The sequence below is a fragment of the Sardina pilchardus genome, chromosome 6, assembly GCF_963854185.1.
Source record: "Sardina pilchardus chromosome 6, fSarPil1.1, whole genome shotgun sequence".
Classification (NCBI taxonomy): domain Eukaryota; kingdom Metazoa; phylum Chordata; class Actinopteri; order Clupeiformes; family Clupeidae; genus Sardina; species Sardina pilchardus.
In genome coordinates, this window is record NC_084999.1 from 26,822,414 (window position 1) to 26,841,536 (window position 19,123).

At 45.9% G+C, this 19,123-nt stretch overlaps 1 protein-coding gene across 5 annotated transcripts in view; it reads left to right on the plus strand.

The window, feature by feature from the left end:
• Positions 1–436: 436 nt before the first annotated feature.
• Positions 437–19,123, plus strand: part of arid1aa (AT-rich interaction domain 1Aa) — a 33,685-nt gene continuing 14,998 nt past the window's right edge. For 4 of the 5 annotated variants that reach the window (XM_062539246.1, XM_062539251.1, XM_062539250.1 and 1 more), the window contains exons 1-6: positions 437–1,574; positions 12,011–12,205; positions 12,726–13,556; positions 13,920–14,042; positions 17,788–18,028; positions 18,729–18,818. In XM_062539246.1, coding sequence (XP_062395230.1) covers positions 669–1,574; positions 12,011–12,205; positions 12,726–13,556; positions 13,920–14,042; positions 17,788–18,028; positions 18,729–18,818 — 2,386 coding nt within the window. In that variant the 5' untranslated portion in view covers positions 437–668. The remainder of the gene's footprint in view (positions 1,575–12,010; positions 12,206–12,725; positions 13,557–13,919; positions 14,043–17,787; positions 18,029–18,728; positions 18,819–19,123) is intronic. The other variant, XM_062539247.1, reaches the window with a different exon arrangement.

Genomic DNA, 19,123 nt, shown 5'->3' on the forward strand with positions numbered 1-19,123 from the left:
GAAAAGCAACATCTACATTTTGAATAGGCCTACACATCACAAGCATTGTCCTATTAAAGCAAAATACTATTTGTGACATGTTGAAATTAGGCCTACCATCTTAGACAAAAAAAGAGAAACAAATAGCCTAGATATCCCTTTGAAATGTGCTGTTAATTTTGGTCAATAACTGCTCCCTCATTTGAACTGAAAAATACAGTATTCTCTGCTATCATACAGCTATTTGGATTTCCTCACACTACTACAGTCACACTAACATATATTTCACATCATACACCTATTTTACACGTTATTGTTACGCAATGTCAAGTCCCCCCACTAAGTCCGTTCCGTCGTCTAACGAAAATCCAGTCCGTGTTTTGCGTGTCTCAATGTACCTCAGTAAAATGGCTGTATCTCGCTGAGCCTCGTGCTGATCTGATCCATTCCTCGGCTGTAGTCTAGTTCTGTAATAGAACCCCCCACAAATTTGTCGGTAAATTCATTTCTGGGATTTGAAATTACGTGACCAAGTGCTCTCAACACGGAACCTGAGTGGAAGCCGGATTCAGTCCGGTGCACGGGGTGGGAATGAGTCAGGACACGGATAAATTGTGGTAAACTATTGTATTTACATTCAATGTTTAGCGTTTGATTGTGACTGACTCGCCGAGAGGGAGAGGGGTATCATGGCCGCTCAGGTCGCCAGCGCTACCACTCTCAACACCAGCCCGCCCTCCGAACTGAAAAAACCGGATCGAGACCCAAAGGAGGAGTCGGTACCGGGAGAGAAGCAGCAGGAAAATAAGGAAGCGGGATTAGAGAGTGGATCTCCGGGCCGGGGGGAACTGCAGGACGGGGCCGATGTGGGAAATGCAGGGGGAGGAGGAGAGTCGGAGATGAAGAACGGTAACGGGAATCCGTCTCGGGTAAATAATAATCAGAATGATTCCGCGGGAGCCGACGGGAATAATCATCCCGGGATGGTACACCATCACGCATCCGCTTTTCCACCACCTTCATATGGTTACAGTCCGCACTACGGCCGGGCCCCTTTTCATCAACATGGCGGACAACAAAGCCCTGGCATGGCAGCTGCAGCGGGGCCAGCCGCGCTGTCGAGCAACTTGATGGACCCATATCAGCCCAATTCTCATGATCACAGCTTTCCCAATCACCAGTTCAACAACTACAGCCCATTCCCGAACCGAACCCCCTATCCCGGTCAAGGATACGCAATGAACTCCCCGCGAAACACTCAAGCTCAGGCGGCAGGGGGGCAGGCAGCCAAGCAACAGACAGCGGGAGGATCTGCTATGGCTGCATCATACAATAACCCGAGATATAACATGGGAAATCCGCAGCCCACTGCCACCCCAACTCTCAACCAACTTCTAACCTCCCCAAGCTCAACAAGGGGCTACCCAAACTACCCACCAAGCGATTATAACAACCAGGAAGGGGGTAATAAGGGACCAACAGATTTGGGCAGTAGCGGCCAGTATGGTGGGGGCCATCCGGGTTGGCAACAAAGGACACATCACCCGCCACCCATGAGCCCGGGAAGTACAGGGCAACCACTGGGTAGAAACCAGGTAAACTTTAATTTTCAGTACATTTTTCTCGAGTTTATTTTTCGTCGCTTTGGTCCTAATGTAGTGCATAACGTAATGGCCTAGGCATTGTCTATCTAAGACGCTCTAAAATGGCTGCCTCCCTGTTTTTTTTAATACACCACCTCATTTAACAGTATTTATTTCACAAGAATAACGTTCCTTTCCAATGAAGAAGTTACATATAATACTGGTGCGTTGTTAAACGTCTAACAGCGATTAGTTTTGAGTGAATGAAAGTCGCCATAAGGACATTAAACGTCAGATAAGGCGTATTTAGCCAACTTGTTTTTCACGAAGGCGGCTTAAATACAATTAAATTGTTATTCATTACAAATACACAGTTGGGAATGTGTGTGTCCCCGTATCTATCAACTGAAAAAACAGCTTACTGATGAAAATATGGCTTGTGGAAAGTTTAAAGGTGTTTGCTAAAACGGTGCTTAAACTCTAAGCTAACCTGGGTGCTCATTTGCAAGGCCTGAAAACCTTAGCTTGCTAGCTTTCCTTGCTAACTGTCTCGATCACGAGACATTTGTATGGTTGACCAGTGAAAGGTCTACAAAATATGTGTAGACGACGCAGTTTCTTGTCGGTTACCAACCTATTTGTACAGAAACAGAACCGTTTAAACAGCGAATAACAGGTTTCTACGACTTCATTTTGCCCGCGTCAACGCGTTATACAGCTTGTAAACATTAGGCAAGTGATTTCAGTAAGTGCAGATTGGTTTGCTCTGGGATTTGAATTGTGGAGGTAAAATCCTTCTGTCAAAGCCAGGAGACAGTTGGTCTTGGGTTGACATGCTAGCTGTGATCTGATTGGTTCCCATCCTGTGCTCTTAGCCATTTATAATTGCATATGATGTAACGCAGTAACAATTCCTGATTAGTGCGTTTATATACCCCTGACACATATGAAGGATGACTCTTTCCCCTTCTTTTCCCCCATTTCTCGATGCTTTATGACCTTGTGTCTAATAGTCAGCCTCCCCTAACATGCTTAAATGGCAATTGATTGCTAAAGAATATTGAAGCAGCCCCCCAAGGAAACATTGTGTAATTTTATACCAAACACTGGAAGGCTTTTCATTGTGGCCCTAATTGACACATGTTGATTATTTCACATGCCTTTTCAGGGATGCATAGCTGTGCAATAGGTTCGCAGAAGCAAACTAGCCTAACATAATATACCTTAATTGACATTTTCATGGGCAAGCCTTATTTGAGTGGCTGCGAGGGTGGTAACATTTTCAGAAAGGATTGTGTGGGAACTGATAAGTCAGCAGTGCACTGCTTCAGATTATGATTTCATAGTATTCAGTTTTGCAGTGAACTTTCACTTTCGCTGACTAGATTTCGTCTTCTTATACCTGCCTTATAACACTAGATAGGCCTGCATTCATAGTCAAGCCTAATGTTTCAAATGAAGTATGTCAACACACATGTATGAAGCATGTAGATCTGTTTTGACTGCTATGGCTTGGTACACTGCTTGTGTGTGTGTGTGTGTGTGTGTGTGTGTGGTTTGTGTCTTCTTGAACTTATTCAGTGTGCTTGCAGGTCACACTGTAATGTCCATATCTATGTTGACCAGATACAGAAGAATATCTTGTGTTCTTTGTGTCAACATGGAGAACAATTTACGGATTAAGTACCAGATTTAGTTGAAAGTTCCAAGCTTCAAGCTTTTTCCCCCTCCTTGTATATTGGATAAATATGAAAGCAGGAAATATTAATAAAAAAGATGAGACATCAGTGATCCAGTCATCTTTACACAGTTATGAACTGAAAAATTGTCCATACAAGCTCCTTCTTGATGAGCCTAGTTGTGAATGTGACCAGTCTCATGCCACTCTATCACAAGTTATTTCATGAACTTCACTTTTCCTTAGTAATGCTCCAGAAATGTAGATTCTTGTTACAAGAAATGTGTAGTCATCCTAGTAGCTGGTTGAAGTGAAGTATCTAGACAGTACTAGGAACAGTAAGGGTTGAGGTGGAAGAAAGTTGCTTGGAAGACTGTCTGCATTAGTAAAAAAAAAACTGAAATGGAAATTAAATAAAGTAAACACAGAGGGTAGAGTGAGAATATGCCATGTAATTAAGCACACAAGTGAAGTACACTGTGTATTTTACACGGATGTTTGGGTCCAGAGCAGAGAACAGCCCCAGTTTTGTCAGGTGAGTTTGTGTGTGCACATGTGTGACACTGTTGGGTGATGGTCTCCAGTTAGAATCTGTTAGGCACAGCTTAATTTGCCTGCAGCTAAAAGGACTCTGCGACTAGCTCATTTTCAAGAAACTAACAGCATTTTATATAACGTAAACATGTGTATTAAAGTGCTCAGCTCTTGGATCTAATATCTGCTCCCAGTACTATGTTCTTGATCATGCACCCCAAATATAGAAATACGTCTCATCTACCATTCCTACAACTGCTGCTTCCTGGTAGAACATGTGGCTGTGTATCCTGATCACAAATTGAGTGGCAGGGTGGTTACCTTGTTGGTGTTTGATATGGTACTTGGTTATTACCTTTTAGTTTTGCATGCAAATTTGGATTGCACTGTAACTGTAATCAGCACTTTTAATTCAGTGTCTCTAATTAGGTCATGGATGCTGTAAAGAAAACATATGAAACAACTAGATTGATTCTCAAACTGCTATCTTGTAGGTTTTCAGATGTATAGTCTCAGTACACATTGTGAATATTTATATAGGTGTTTCAGCCACAAACAAACTTTGGGAAGTTAAAACTTTCAAAAATCCATTCTATCTGGATGGATTATGGCATGTTACTTGTATATTAGGCTTACTTCAATTGTAAAAGAAAGGACTTTGGCTGTATTGTAACGTAAATAAATTGCATAATGGGAGGTTAAAACGACACATGTGGCTTTGAATGGTTTTACACACTACAGAGAGGTCTGTGAAATGTCAGATCTCAGTCGGATGCATGTTACCCGCAACTTGGAACAGACCATGCAGTGGAGAAGATGCTTTAGTCAGGCTTTATGTATGGACCCTCTTGTATGCACATGTGAGTTGGGCCCATAAATAGTAGGCTGTACAATTTCTGAGTCTGCAGAAATCCCAGGGCATCTTGTTAAATTCTCTCTGTTTTCCATGCTGGTCTAAAATGTTTTCCATTGAACTGGCCTTCTGATTGTGGAGGTAAGATCTGCATCCTGTTGCAACACAAGCTAACCTCTCCCCCCAGGTAACAGCAGCTGTTGAGATCTCAGAGTCCTCTGATGAGCCTTCACATAGAAGCTCACGTTTTCAAAAATGAATTTGTTTGTAACAGTTCAGCTCTCTTTGTCTGGAAGACCATTCTTCGGCCTTTGGGTTGGAATACCCTTTAGTGTTTAATATTGAGATCAAAGGAGAATGTGTGTTTAGTGTGTGTGCGTGTGTGTGTATCCTGGATGTCAGAGCCCTTCTATAAGATTGTGTTTTCTGGGAAGGTGAAGTCCCAGCCCAACAGAGGGCCAGATGGTGGCTGACAGAAGAGACCTGTCCTTGGGGTGCTCGTCCTTACCGCTCCCCCCACTTCCACCGGTTCCCTAGCACTCGTACCCTTGTCGGGCTGTCTGAACCAGAGCCTTTTTCTTCTAGTGTGAAAAGAACCCTTTAGTAATCAACAGAAAGAGCAGGGTCCTCACAGTCCAGCCTGGAAGCTTTTTTACCACACACTGAAGGCACTGCAGGTTCCAGACTAGTGATTGTCTTCATCTTCTCAAGGATATGCACCCTGGTTTCTTTTCGAAGTGTATTGAAAGTAAAGAAGACGGGACACTTGTGACCTGTATGGTTTTGCAAATGGGTCTGCTAAAAGACTGCACTTGTAAATGCATGGGGGTAGAGTGAAGCTTGATGAGGCAGAACCTCAGTTCAGCCGATTTAGCCTGCTCACACGTTTGTGTTTGTGTAACGTTACAGATGGATCTTTGCTGCATAAAATTAAAAGATGTTGTATTCGTTTTTGCAACTAGATATTTGTATGGCTGCAATAGTCGCTCTTAGCCCCTGATAGCAATTATTGTGTTGTCTTGGTTGGTATTTTGTTAAAGCTGCAGTTGTCAAGGGCTTGTGTGCAATGAGGACAACAGGTTGACCAGCTCCTTTGCGTTGTCCATAGCTTCTGTACCTGTTTGAGTTTTGCACGACAGTTCAGCCATACAATCTTCAAAGGGTGTAAGGGAGCATGTCACGTTGACTTGGCTGAGATGGCGGTGGTGGGATGGGGTGGCTTTCTCTTAGGACTTGGTGTGCTCCAAATCGGAACTCACTGAATACTGTTTAACAGCTACTGCTCGATAATGGATTTGTTTATCATATAATTTTAACGCTAGATAGTAAACTGAATATGGTGTTTATTTGTGCAGATTTATCAGTTATCAGGAGGGAGCCTGATGTGTTTTGGGTTTGATGGGTAGATCGTGTGTGTGTGTGTGTGTGTGTGCGTGTGTCTTGTTATAGTTGTATAGTAGTAGTTACAAGGTGTGTGTGTGTGTGTGTACGTATGCAACAAAGCAGAATTGATATTTCAGTTCAGAAGCAGGAATGCTGTGTGGTTCTACAGGGAAAGTGACCTGGAAACATTGATGGCAACTAGGAGATGTTTTGAAAGGTGAAAGTTGTACGCTGTAAGAAGGTGGGTGACAGGATTTGCAGTTCTTACGTGTGTTATAGTCAGAGAGTGAAAATGTGTAGGTCTGTGTTAATTGTCTGCACTAGTTGGAACACATTTGTTCAGTGTATGCTATTGGTGTGTGAGAGGCTATAGATAGACAGAGATAGAGAGAGGCCTGGACCGATGGATATAGACGAGCACACAATCGGGCAGTGTGTCTGCGTTTGGCTGATGAGCGGAGAGCAGCAGCTCACCCCATCAGGTCCACCACTACTAGACTGCCCCCCCCCACCCACCTCCACCCCCTTCCACGTCCCCAGCCGCCCCCACGGCCAATCAGACTCCGAGGCCGGCGGCATCTCCCCTGCCAACAGATCCTTCACTTTATCTTATGCAGATTAGCCATGTGCCTGCCCTTATTTATTTCATTTCATTATGTGCAAGTTGCCAAATGTCACGGAAGGCTCGTTCTCACCCCCCCTCCCCTCCCAGCCTCTCTGCACGCATTCCAAAGAAAACAACAAAAAAGGGATTTGACTTCTCGCTCACACACACTCACACACACACACTTGTCCTCTCTGCCTCTTTTATTCCGTTTTTCTTCCCCCTCCTTCAGTCATCCCACTTCCCCACAACAGACGGATCTGTTCCTCTCCCACATGGTTAAGGCTATATGTAGTATTTAGAGCTGGGATTAAATGCGTACATTTGAAGTGATCACAGTGAGAATTCAATTTGGTTGTGCCCATTTAATTCGATAGCTCATTCTCCTCTTGGCTGTGGTATGTCAAGCATACAGCTGAGCCAGAATTTGTACTTTTTAACCAGCCAGTTCGTTCTCTGTACACAACTTCATGTTAAAGGCCCCCCCCCCCCCCAAAGCGCATTTAGGTGTGTGTTAGGCCCTGGTGGTCTGGTAGCAATGGAAACAAACCAGTCTCTAAGGAAGGTCTATCTGAGGACCTCCATATCTCCCCTCTTGGATGTGGAGAAAGTGGAAAGTGGAACATTACCTACATAACCAGCCATCTGTAGAGCCGAGCAGAGAATCAGGTGTGTGTGTGTGTGTGTGTGTGTGTGTGTGTGTGTGCGCGCACACTTTCTACCCTTGACTGGACTCTTTCCATGCTCTGAGGGCCAAGGTTCTAAAAATAGCCGACTACCCACGGTACACACACACCAGGTCTGCATGATTATGGCAATAATCATAATCACAACGTGTTGGTCAATAGTGAGGCCTTGATTTTTTTTTTTTTAACATTTTTTTTTTGTGGGATTGTTTTTATCAGCAATTGGCCATCAATTATTATTTTTATTTATTTATTTTTCCAGCAAACATGAACTTGTGGTACTTGTGATTCCTTTTTGCTTCATTATTCCTCTTTTATATGATTCAAATCATCTTTAGATAAGTTGGGTACTATGCATTTAGTTTTTTGTGTTCAGTTGAATAGAGAAGCAGCCTACTGGATAGTTGGGCTGTGCTTTTGATATCGATATATCGTATCGCTGTTTGCACCATATATCGTATTGTATTGGATCGCCACTGCTGCCAAATGTCAATATCTTTCATTAAACGCTAGACTGTGCAGAAATGTCTATACAACTGACCATTGCGATTTTTTGTTTGTGTTCGACATATTATACTGCCCAGGTGGTACAGACAATACACAGATTTTTACATTTTCTGTAAAATTTCGATATATTGTGCTATATATTGCTTCTCAATATATTGTAATGTATCGTATTGTATCGTATCGTGACCCATGTATCATGATGTGTATCGTATTGTGAGGTCTTTCCCAATACACCTACTGGATAGTGACATAGGCCTAGTCGTGTGAGTTTGATCAGGAGCCAAGATTTCCTGTATTTGTAGTAGCTGATCAATCAATATGGTGGAAAATGTCCCTTAAGTTCTAAGAGTTTTTGCACCATTTGTTTTTGCTGACATTTCAAAATACCCTGAGGTTGGAGATGAGGTGAAAGAATATTAATGTTTTTAAATTGAAATCGTAATTTTAAACTAATAGCGACGCTATTGGTTGTGCAACTCATGGCTCATGACATGTTATTTAAGAATATTTTGATACTTCCTGTGACAACATGTTGAACATGTCATGTACCAACGTCTTAAAAAGCACTATGGCAGCTGGACAATGAATGTAGCGTAAAAAAGTAGTCCAATATATAATATAAATAAATGTCTTGTATTGTGGACATTGAACCCTAAACTTGAATTTCAAAAATGTATCATTATTCAAAATCAAATTGCAATGTGCAATATCTCATTGTGATTTTCCCCCCCAAATCGTTCAGTCCTAGTTGAAGAGTTTGATTGCATTTGTCCCCAAGTTTGACACGACTGGTGTGTGTGTGCTTTATTGTCCTGTTTAATGTCTGCTATCTGCTAGCTAGGAGATGTACCGGAAACTTTTGCCTATTGGGCCCGACTGAATTCTGTGATGCTGAGTTGAAAGATACAGTGCTTTAAGCTGACGCCTTTTGTCATATAGCTCTCCATTCAGTTAAAATGTGGGTGTTTGTAATGTATGCAGTCCGTGGGTGGTGGTAGTGTAGTGGTTAAGGAGCTGGGCTAGCGTGCAGTAGCCGGAAAGTTGTGGGTTCAATTCCCGGCTTCCACTGTTGTGCCCTTGAGCAAGGCACTTAACCTCAAGTTGCTACAGTGGACAATGTAATCCCTAAAATAGTTGACATAATGTAAGTCACGTTGGACAGCAGTGTCTGCTGGATTAATATGTAAATGTAATGTTCTTTCTACAGTGGCTCAGAGGCAGCCATCAACAATCCTAGCCAATCAGCGTAGGAGCATAGAAGGGGCAGGTGTGATTTGTTTGGCTTCTGTGCTCAAATATCAACAACCTCTCATGAAATGAAAACCTGACTCAAAACTGCATCTTTAAAAGATGAGTTCATGAGGTAGGCTAGGCGATGTGTGCTTTTGACTCGAGTGTCTGTCTACTTTAATGCCTTTTCTTAGTGGTAGTGTGATGAAGGACTCTACCATTCCCTTTGATGTTTATTGCTTGAGGAGCAGAAAGAAATAGACCTATTTGCAAAACATACCTTTGCAGGAAATAGCTCTGTGTCTAAACCTATATTTTGACTGTGCAGCGATTACATGGCTAGGGTGTATATAGCCTAGGTCCTACCGGAGTGGCTAAATGGAATCCGGGAGACCCATTAAATAACATAATGCATGGAGAGCTCTTGTGTCCTAGAATCCATGTAAATGAATGGTAGATGTGCAATTGTCTTTGTACGTGATGGATAGGTTTTTTTTTCTTAACAAGGTACTTGTATTGGGGCAGGCGTGGTGTACTGGTTAGCGCATCGGGCTTGTAACCGGAGGGTTACCGGTTCGATCCCCGACCAGTCCACCACGGCTGAAGTGCCCTTGAGCAAGGCACCTAACCCCTCACTGCTCCCCGAGCGCCGCTGGTTGGGCAGGCAGCTCACTGCTCTGGGTTGTGTGATTCACCTCACTGTGTGTTCACTGTGTGCTGTGTGTTCACTAATTCGGTTAAATTGGGTTAAATGCAGAGAACTGAATTTCCCTCACGGGATCAAAAAAGTATATATTCTATTCTTCTTCTATTCTATTTGTTGATTTTAACCATACATTGGAAGAGAAAGGCACCTTCCAGGTTTAAAAACAATTCCACAAGTACCATAATTTCCCAACTATAATCCGCGGCTGATACATATTGATTTTGCAAAATGTCTTAATCTATGAGGTTAATAGATGGGGGCAATTAATGCGGTATGGTTTTGTTTCTTTTAACTTGCATAAAAGACTGTCCTGCGGCTTATACACAATGCGGCTAATGCACAGGAAATTGGTCATTGGCCTGTGCCCGCTGGTACAGCGGCTTTAGCAAGTGTGCTCTTAGAAATGTTCAGAGGTTATCCTCCTCTCCATGTAAGCCTGTGTGAAGATTCGGATCCGAAGGCAAAGTGTTTGAGAAGGCAACTACCTGCACACCTCTGTCTCTCCCTGTCCCTCTCTCCCTGTCTCTCCATCTCTCTCTCTCTCTCTCCCTGTCTCTCCCTGTCTCTCCACCTCTCCCTCCCTCTCTCTCTCTCTCTCTCTCTCTCTCTCTCTCTCTGTCTCTCTCCCCCTCTGCCTTCCTCCTTCCTTCCTTCCCTCTGAAGCGTTGTCCACCAGGCGTAGGCTCTCTCCCTCTGTGGCTGGTGTCATTCATTCAGTGCCAAGATTGCCTCCTTTAAAAAAAAAAAAAGAGGGAGAGACCAGAAAAAACTCAGGAAAAGCTGGCTTGGCCCCGGCTCAAACGGGAGCGCAGCTGGGATGTGTTAGATATTCGGCAGACTGCCCTCTGTTTGAGATGAGTTATATATAGCCGTGGTCGACTTCCTTAACTAAGGCTGTGTAAGGTAACGCGCAGGTTAATGAGCGTGGGAAAAACACAAGCCGTGTTTTTTTTCCCCTTCTTTCTTTTTTTTCTCCCTTTGGTCTTGTGCCTTCTTTTCTTCTGAGGTGGATAACTGCCATTTGGGGTTGCTCGTCTCTGAGCCTCTTTCTGGTATGAGTGAACTTATATCCAGGGCCAGGCCTCACAAACAAATGTTGTCAGGATGTTTACACATTGGTCAAACACCAGCTTAACAGAATGATTGGCAGTTTGTGCCATGGATGGTTGCAAGCATCCATGGTCCTGTCTGGGTGCACAGAATCAAGAACACGAGTGAACACCACCAGTGTAGAAAATGGGAGCCTTGCAAAAGCTGTGGAGAGTGATGAGGGGACTCACCCAAGCAGTATTTGTTTGCAGACTATGGTTGCAGAGTTTGTGTTGTCAACTTGTCAGTTGTGTTTGTTTACGGCTTTGCTGAGTGCAGCTCACACTCCACTTGCTCAGGGGTGGCTCGGGTAAAAAAAAAAACCCAAATAAAAACAAATAAATAAACTGGTACTCCACTGTTGACACACTTTAGAAATTTTGTTTTTTTGTGTCGACGTAAAAGTGTGTTCCTGAAGGAGCGTGCATGACACCTTTCTTGCCGTCATTTTAATGAGCCTTTTTATTTTGAATTTTTTGATCGTGTCACTTGGTCCCTTAAACCTGTAACATGTGTGAACTATGCATCAAGACCGCAAAAAACGTTTGATGGCAAGCCTCTCAGCGCTGTCCTGCCTCCTCTCCTGTGTTGTGTGTTTCTAAAGGCCCATACATGCTCAACGTGTGTTAATTTACGTCTGTATTTTGTACGTACGTTCTACCCGGTGTTGTCTTCATACCTCCATCCGTATTTTACGTGTGAATGCATAGCGCCCCCACTTTTTCGTGTGGTATTCATGTGGTAGTGCTCCGTATTGCAACGTTTCATCCGTAATCGTATAAGCCCCTCAATTTCGTGTCAAAGTATGGACGAAATCAACGGAAAGAACGTTTGAAACACTCCACACGTATCCGTATTTTACGTTGAGCATGAATGGGCTGACATCCTCAATGCGTATTTCAGACCATTTTTAACTCATGTTATGAGTTCAGAAACGATATCGCTAATCAAATTTAATATTTTCCTTGAATAGTCCAGCCCAAAGTCTAACCATTTCTTCTCTCTCCCTCCTCTCTCTGCCTCTATGTCTCCCTCTCTCTCTCTCTCTCTCTCTCTCTCTCTCTCTCTCTCTCTCTCTCTCTCTCTCTCTCTCTCTCTCTCTCTCTCTCTCTCTCTCTCTCTCTCTCTCTCTCTCTCTCTCTCTGCCTCCTCTGCTCTACCTGTCCTCCTCCTGACAGCCTCCAGGCTCCATGGAGCAGATGAAGATGCGGGGGCAGCCGTATGGCGCAGGCAGCCCCTACTCCCAGCAGCCCCACCAGGGCCCCCCTCCGGGCGCCCAGCAGGGCGGACCCTACCCTGGACAGGGCTACGGCCCCCCAGGACCTCAGCGCTACGCCATGGGCATGCAGGGGCGCATGCAGTATGGACAGCAGGTCGGTAAACACCCCTTTAAATGTGCCGTTTTGTTTCTTTGTTCATTCTGTAATGTCTAGACTATTGTTTCCCAACTTTGGGGTTGGGACCCCATGTGGGATCTCCTGAAATTCAAATGGGGTCAGCTGAGATATTGGTGATCTTGCAATTGACAAGTACATTACATGCAAATATATACATTGAATAAATAAAACTCTGAAAACCCCCATTTTCATGATCAACGATCAAAGTCACAAAACAACCAGGCAATATTTTCGGGGAACATACCACTCTCAACTGAATGATTGGGGGCCAACATTTTGTGACCTCAAAATGGGCTCACCTGCTTAAAAAAGGTTTGGAACCCCTGGTCTAGACCAAGACCGGTTCAGAGCGTTCAGACCCTCTTTGTTCTAGGCCTACATCATTTATCTCAAACCGAAGTGCTTCTTTATGCTTAGCACCGTGGCTCTAATGGCAGGAGAGGTAGCCTTCCTCCTCGTTTGTGTGTTCTAACTGCTGCCTGTTGCTTCTGTGCAGATGGCCTCTTACGGCCAACAGGGACCAGGTGGGTATGGCGGGCAGGGCCAACAGGGACCAGGCGGCTACGGAGGACAGGGCCAGCAGCCCTACTACAGCCAGCAGGGCCCGCACCCCCACGGGGGTCAGCAGCCGTCTCCGTACCCCCAGCCCCCTCCCACGCAGCCGGGTGCTCAGGGCCCCTACCCCCAGCAGCCGCACCCTTCCCAGCCGCCCTCGGCGCACGGCCCGGGCGGACCCCCCTACCCGCAGCCCCACATGCCTCCCCACGCCCAGGGCCCCATGGGGGCAGGAGGGCCCTCGCAGGGTCCCCCTCAGTCCCAGCCGCCGTACGCCCAGCAGGCTCAGCAGGCTCAGCATCAGCAGGCTCAGCAGCAGCAGGCACAGCAAGCTCAGCAGCAGGCTCAGCAGGCGCAGCAAGCTCAGCAGCAGCCTCCCCAGGCCAGTCAGTCCCCGTACCCGTCTCAGCAGCCGCAGCCGCAGCCTCCGAGCCAGCCGCAGTCTCAGGCGAGCTCCCAGGCTCCACCGGCCTCACAGGCCCAGCCCAGCTACCCTCCCCAGCAGGGCCCTATCCCGCCCTCGTCCCAGCAGACACCACCCCAGACCTCCACGGCCTCTTCCCAGCAGGCCCCGGGCCACGGGCAGTCCGGGCCCTACTCCCAGAATGCTCAGCAGCAGCCTCCGCAGCAGCGGCAACCTCCACCAGAGCAGCAGCAGCAGCAGCAGCAGCAGCAACAACAACAACAACAACAACAACAACAGCAGCAGCAGCAGCAACAGCAGCAGCAGCAGCAGTCACCTTATCAGCGATTTCCCCCTCCACCTCCTCAGGTAGTCTTCTGTTTTAGTAATAAGTATTAGCCCAAGTGTCTCTCATTGGAGCTACCTTTCATTTACAGAGTATCTGCATATTGGTTGACAGCACAATTGATTAATATTTATTGAGGTAAATCATATATCTGAGGTTAAATTTTGCCCTTTAAGAGTGTGTGTGTGTGTGTGTTGATGGGGAATATGTATCATACTTTCCCCTCTACTCTATCCGGTTATTCCTGCTTCTCTGCAGAGTTGGATTTATGCATTTGTGTTTGTGTCACCGTGGTGTGTTTTCTGAGTTCCTCACACATTCTCTCTCCTCTCTTCTCCTCCCCCTCTTCCTCCTCCTCTTCCCCCTCCTCCTCCTCTTCCTCACAGCAGGAGCTCTCCCAGGAGTCCTTCAGCTCCCAGTCCAGTGCCCCGGCCTCCAACCAGCCGCTGGCCTCCAGCAAGAGCACCTCCGAGGAAGCTGGGATGCAGGGACGGCCCTCCAGCCTCCCTGTGAGTTGCGCACACTTCATTCCTCTTTTCCCTCTTTCTCTTCCCCTCTTCCCCTCCTCTCCTTCCTTCTTAACTCTCATGCACTCTCTCTGCGACCTGCACACTGCTGTCCTATGGGATCTCCCGTGGTCTCTCTCTACACCCCCTGGTCCCCTTTCTCTTGTACTCCGTTAAAGCCATCCCTGTGTGTGTGGGTTTGGCAGCTGGCTTTTCAGCAAGTGGCGGCCCCACTGCACACATGATATTGTTCTATTAACCGTGTCTGCATGTTGTCATTATTTTATTGTGATCTGATCAAACCCTGGTTGTGAACTGTTCTGATGGTACATGAGAAAAGCTAGGAAGATGATGTTGGACATATTTAAAGGAATAACGTAATAAACGACTCGGAAATGTTACATTTTGTTTCCAAGTTCATGAAATTGGTGCATTGTGCCGTCAAGCTCTTCTGGAAGAGGTTGAGATATGAGCCCAACTCTCTGATTGGTCGTCACCACAGGGAGTGAAGGCGCGCAGGCAACCAATCAGAAGCCAGAGGACTGACGTCAGGCATTCTGAATGGTGGAATGAGCGTTTTGAAGGAGTAGGTGAACGTTTTGGGGAGGAGGACGAGGATGCCCAACTAAATCTGATGGGCATATTATGCCAGATTAAGACTTTATTGAATTTCACTTTTCTGAACAAACTCTGTTGTTCAAGCCTGTGCCTGTTTAGATGAATTCAGAGCCCAAGTGGTATCTTGCTGTTGCCTAAGAAAGAGACGTCTATTGATTGTAATACATGTGTCTCAGAAAGGAGAGGGCCAGTTTGACGGGGTACTGCTGATTTTGTTTATCTTATTTGCTTGATTTACTTGTTTGGCTTTTCCATATAACAATGTGGAGTTCTAGAGGGCACCAACACATTCTTAGACTTGGACTTAAACATAGGATTGCTTAAGCGGTAAAGTAGAGAGTAAACATAGAGGGTGGCCACACCTTGGCATCTCACTGAAGGTGTGTATGGAGGTGTGTGTGTGTGTGTGGGGGGGGGTACTTCTGACTGCAACAGGCTCCAGGTTTGAGGGGAGCAGAATAGGAGGAGACTCTAATAAGATTGTCGTTTGTAGAAATGCCTGCAGCCAGGGAGCCTGGGTTCTGCTGTCCCGTGTGTGTGTGTGTGTGTGTGTGTGTGTGTGTGTGTGTGTGTGTGTGTGTGTGTGTGAGTTTGTTTTTACATGCCTTGAGCTCAGCTGTGTGTGTGTGTGTGTGTGTGTGTTGACAGATGGGGCAGTCGTGCCTGCTGAATCAGCACACGTGCGGCTCAACCACTGTAGCCATAGCAACGAGAGGGACGCTTTTTTTTCTCTTTTTTTTTTTTCCTGGCTGAGATAAATAAGGACGGGAGCCTGAGGGAGGGTGTGTGTGTGTGTGTGTGCAGGCTTGCATGTGTGTTTGTCTCCGTCTCTCTGTGTGTGCGTAAAACGACCCAGCGGGAAGTGTGTCAAGCAGTTTCCCAGGGAGGGAGGGAGGGAGGGAGGGAGCGTGAGTGATTGTATGAGTGTATGTGAGTGAGTGAAAGTACTTGGGTAGAAAGAAAAGTGACTGGATTGTGCTGGTCCTGAAGAAGCCAAGCTGGCCGACTCCTCTGAGAGAGGCAGGCCTTTCGCCACCATCCTCCCCTCTACTTCAGGAATGTTACTATTGGCAGTTATTATTAGTGATCGTATTTGAGAGAGCTCTGCTTTGTTGTTGTTGTTGCCCTGGACTGCTTTGAAGAGATTGCGTTTTCTTCCCCATGAGTATGTGTGGAACCCACCTCAATGGATGATATTCTGATTTTCTGATTTGAAGGATTTGTTTTGTGAATATGGATTTTATGAAGTTGTGTTACAGTAATTTCCCGCATATAAGCTGCATTGTGTATAAGCCGCAGGGCAGTGTTTTATGTTAAAGTTATAAGAAACAAAACCATATTAACTGCCCCCCTGTATTAACCTCATAGCGGAAGACATTTGGCAAAATCAATGTATAAGCCGCGGCTAATAGTCGGGAAATTACGGTATCCTTTTCAGATGTCGCACATTTTACCCATTTTTCCACAATTGTACCCCTTTTCTCACCATTTTATACTTTCTTGAGGTCTTAATAGAACATCTGTGTCCCATGTAGGGCAAAATACCTAAAGGAAGAAGCACTGCAACATTGTGTTCAACCCTGTCTGTAGAGCCTTGCTCAGAGCATCACTTTACAAACCCCAACAATGGCTCTGCTTTAACATTTCGGTAACAGGTCCCAAGCTTGCGGAATAAAAGCAGACTTTTTGCCTGTTCGCTCTTCAGTCGTGAGTGGAGATGTGGTCCAGAAAATTGAGGTGGTTTTATTCAACAGGCCTCCCTAGACGACTTGAAGGGAAGAGTTCTGAACGGCTCTTTCTCGTCTCACTGAATCCCATGTTTCCAGACCCAGAGATCAACGCAGCCCATAAACTAAAGACCTGGGTTTTGTTACTTTTGTGTTTTTACGTTAGTCGCCACCTGTGTGTCGTCTCGTGTCTTTTGCCCTGTTGTGCATAGTGTGGTTTTATAGTAGAGCTCTGCATGCCGACTCTGCTCAGGAAGAGAGGGTGAGCCTGAACACGACAGTTGTTTTTAATGTGCGGCGTGCTGAGCACCATCTGGCATCGCATTGATTAGTTGTCAATATTTATCTGTCTGTCGCGACTGTCTTCTGGCTCCTCTGTACCTCTGAATGGAACCTCTGTGGGTCTAGAACTGTGTCTATGGGAAGAGCGCTCTGAATGGAACCTTTTTGGGACTAGAGCTGTGTGTATGGGACGAGGGCTCTGAATGGAACCTTTTTGGGACTAGAACTGTGTCTATGGGAAGAGAGCTCTGAATGGAACCTTTTTGGGACTAGAACTGTGTCTATGGGAAGACTCTAAATGGAACCTCATGGGCTGCGTGCATGAAAGGCTCTCTACGCTTGTTTGTTTGGCACTATTGTTAATGCAATTAGTGCGTGTTAAATGTGCGTGTTAAAAATGTTATTATCAGACAAACAAGTTATTCAGTGTTGGAGTGCCTTTCATGCACCTGGTCTAGACTAGAGATTTGTGTGTCTATGGGAAGAGCTCTGAATGGAACCTCATTGGGACTAGAGCTGTGTCTATGGGAAGAGAGCTTGGAGAGGAATAGTAGTACCAGAGAGGGTTAAAGTGGATCTTTGGTAGTAGCCTACACATGCCATCCTGAAACCATAGCAACCTGGAATGCTGTGTCAAACATGTTAAGAGGAAGGGGTTGTGATATTATTTATTTACTTATTTAGTGATATTTGGTCATTCAATGTCCTAAAGCAGCACCATACAGCAATCAATGGGTTTTTTATATATCTTCGAAATGGCTCTAGTTACAGGAGTTGTTCTAAGTAAATTGTATAGAAAAATGGCTCAAGCATTGATTAAACCTGTGAGTGATTTGGATTGACTGTTACACCTTCCACTTTGTAATCAGCACTGATCTGAGGTATTCTCTCCATCTTGTGGGGACTGTGGTCCCGCTCCTCCTTTATTTCCCTTTCTCTATTTCCATACTCTCCCTCCTTCCCCCTTTTCTTTCTCTGTCTCTGTCTCAGTCACCCTCCTCAGCTTGTGGGTTCTCCCACACTGAGCGGGGTCACCATTGCACACATCACGTTGTCTGTTGGGTAAAATGGACCTGTGTCTAACCCCAGCTTCTCCCCCTCTCTCTCTCCGTGCGCTGCAGGATCTGTCGGGCTCCATTGACGACCTGCCCACGGGCGCGGAGAGCGCGCTCAGTCCTGGCGTGAGCACCTCGGGCGTGTCGAGCAGCCAGGGCGAGCAGAGCAACCCGGCGCAGTCGCCCTTCTCCCCCCACACCTCGCCACACCTGCCGGGCATCCGCGGGCCCTCGCCCTCCCCTGTGGGCTCGCCAGCCAGCGCCACCGCGTCCCGCTCAGGCCCGCTCTCCCCTGCCACCATGCCAGGTAGGACTGGCCAACACCACACACACACACACACCTCTAAAATGTGACGAGTGAGCTAGGTTAGTGAGGTGTACCTCTCCACTGAAATGAGTTATTTTGGTCCAAAGGCAAAGCACCCTATTTGTTTGGATGATGGGGTATTATAGCTGAAATATACACACACACACACACTCACACACACACACACACTCTGATCTTTGCCTAATACCTTCCCATCACGTCCCTACCCTGAACTGTGGGTTCAGTTGCAAGTCTGTATTTCCCCAAGGAGCCTCTCATACAGTACAAATCTCCGTAGATGACATCCTATTTTGTCTTATTTGAGCAATGAAATGTGTGGACTCTATGGGGCAGTAACTATGGAACCCTATAGCTCCTGGCACTGCGCAGCTTCAGAATGGAAACGAAAGATGTGATGGTTTGAAAAGCTGCAGGTGAGACTACTTTGGCTGCAGATCCTCTAGCCCAGGGGTTACAAGTGGTTAGGCTTGGCCAATTATGGGGTGAGAAAGACCTGATGTTAAAATGTGTTCTCTGAGCCTTACATGGTGTGGTCTGTTGGTGTTGAGCGCTAGTACAGCAATGCATTCTCTAGTCCAGTTGTAGAAATGTTTAGGTTTGGCTTGTGATCAGAGGGGTGACTTGACGTTTTCTTGGGATGACGGGGTTGACATAATGTTTTTGCATCATTGCTGCGCAGGGAACCAGATGCCCCCACGACCCCCCAGTGTGCAGTCGGACGGAATCCTGCACCCCTCCATGAACCAGTCTGCCATGGCCCAGGAGAGAGGTGATTGGCCACCCTAGACATTCTAATGGCGGCAATGCCACCGGTGTTACTGTACAGTTTAACAGTTGCTCATATTCCAGTCACTGACAAGTGCCGAACGGGAGCATAACCGACAACCATGTTTGGGCAAATAATACCATATTTGTACTGTGCAGAATCCATCACTGAAGACTCACGTTCTTCATGGTCCTCCTCAACTGCCTAAAATGCTCTCTTGTGTATAAAGCGTATTATACTGTACATCAGACCTCATTTTGACCTTTGTGTGTCAGTGATCAAGATTGTTTAAGTTTTCTATCTTTTTT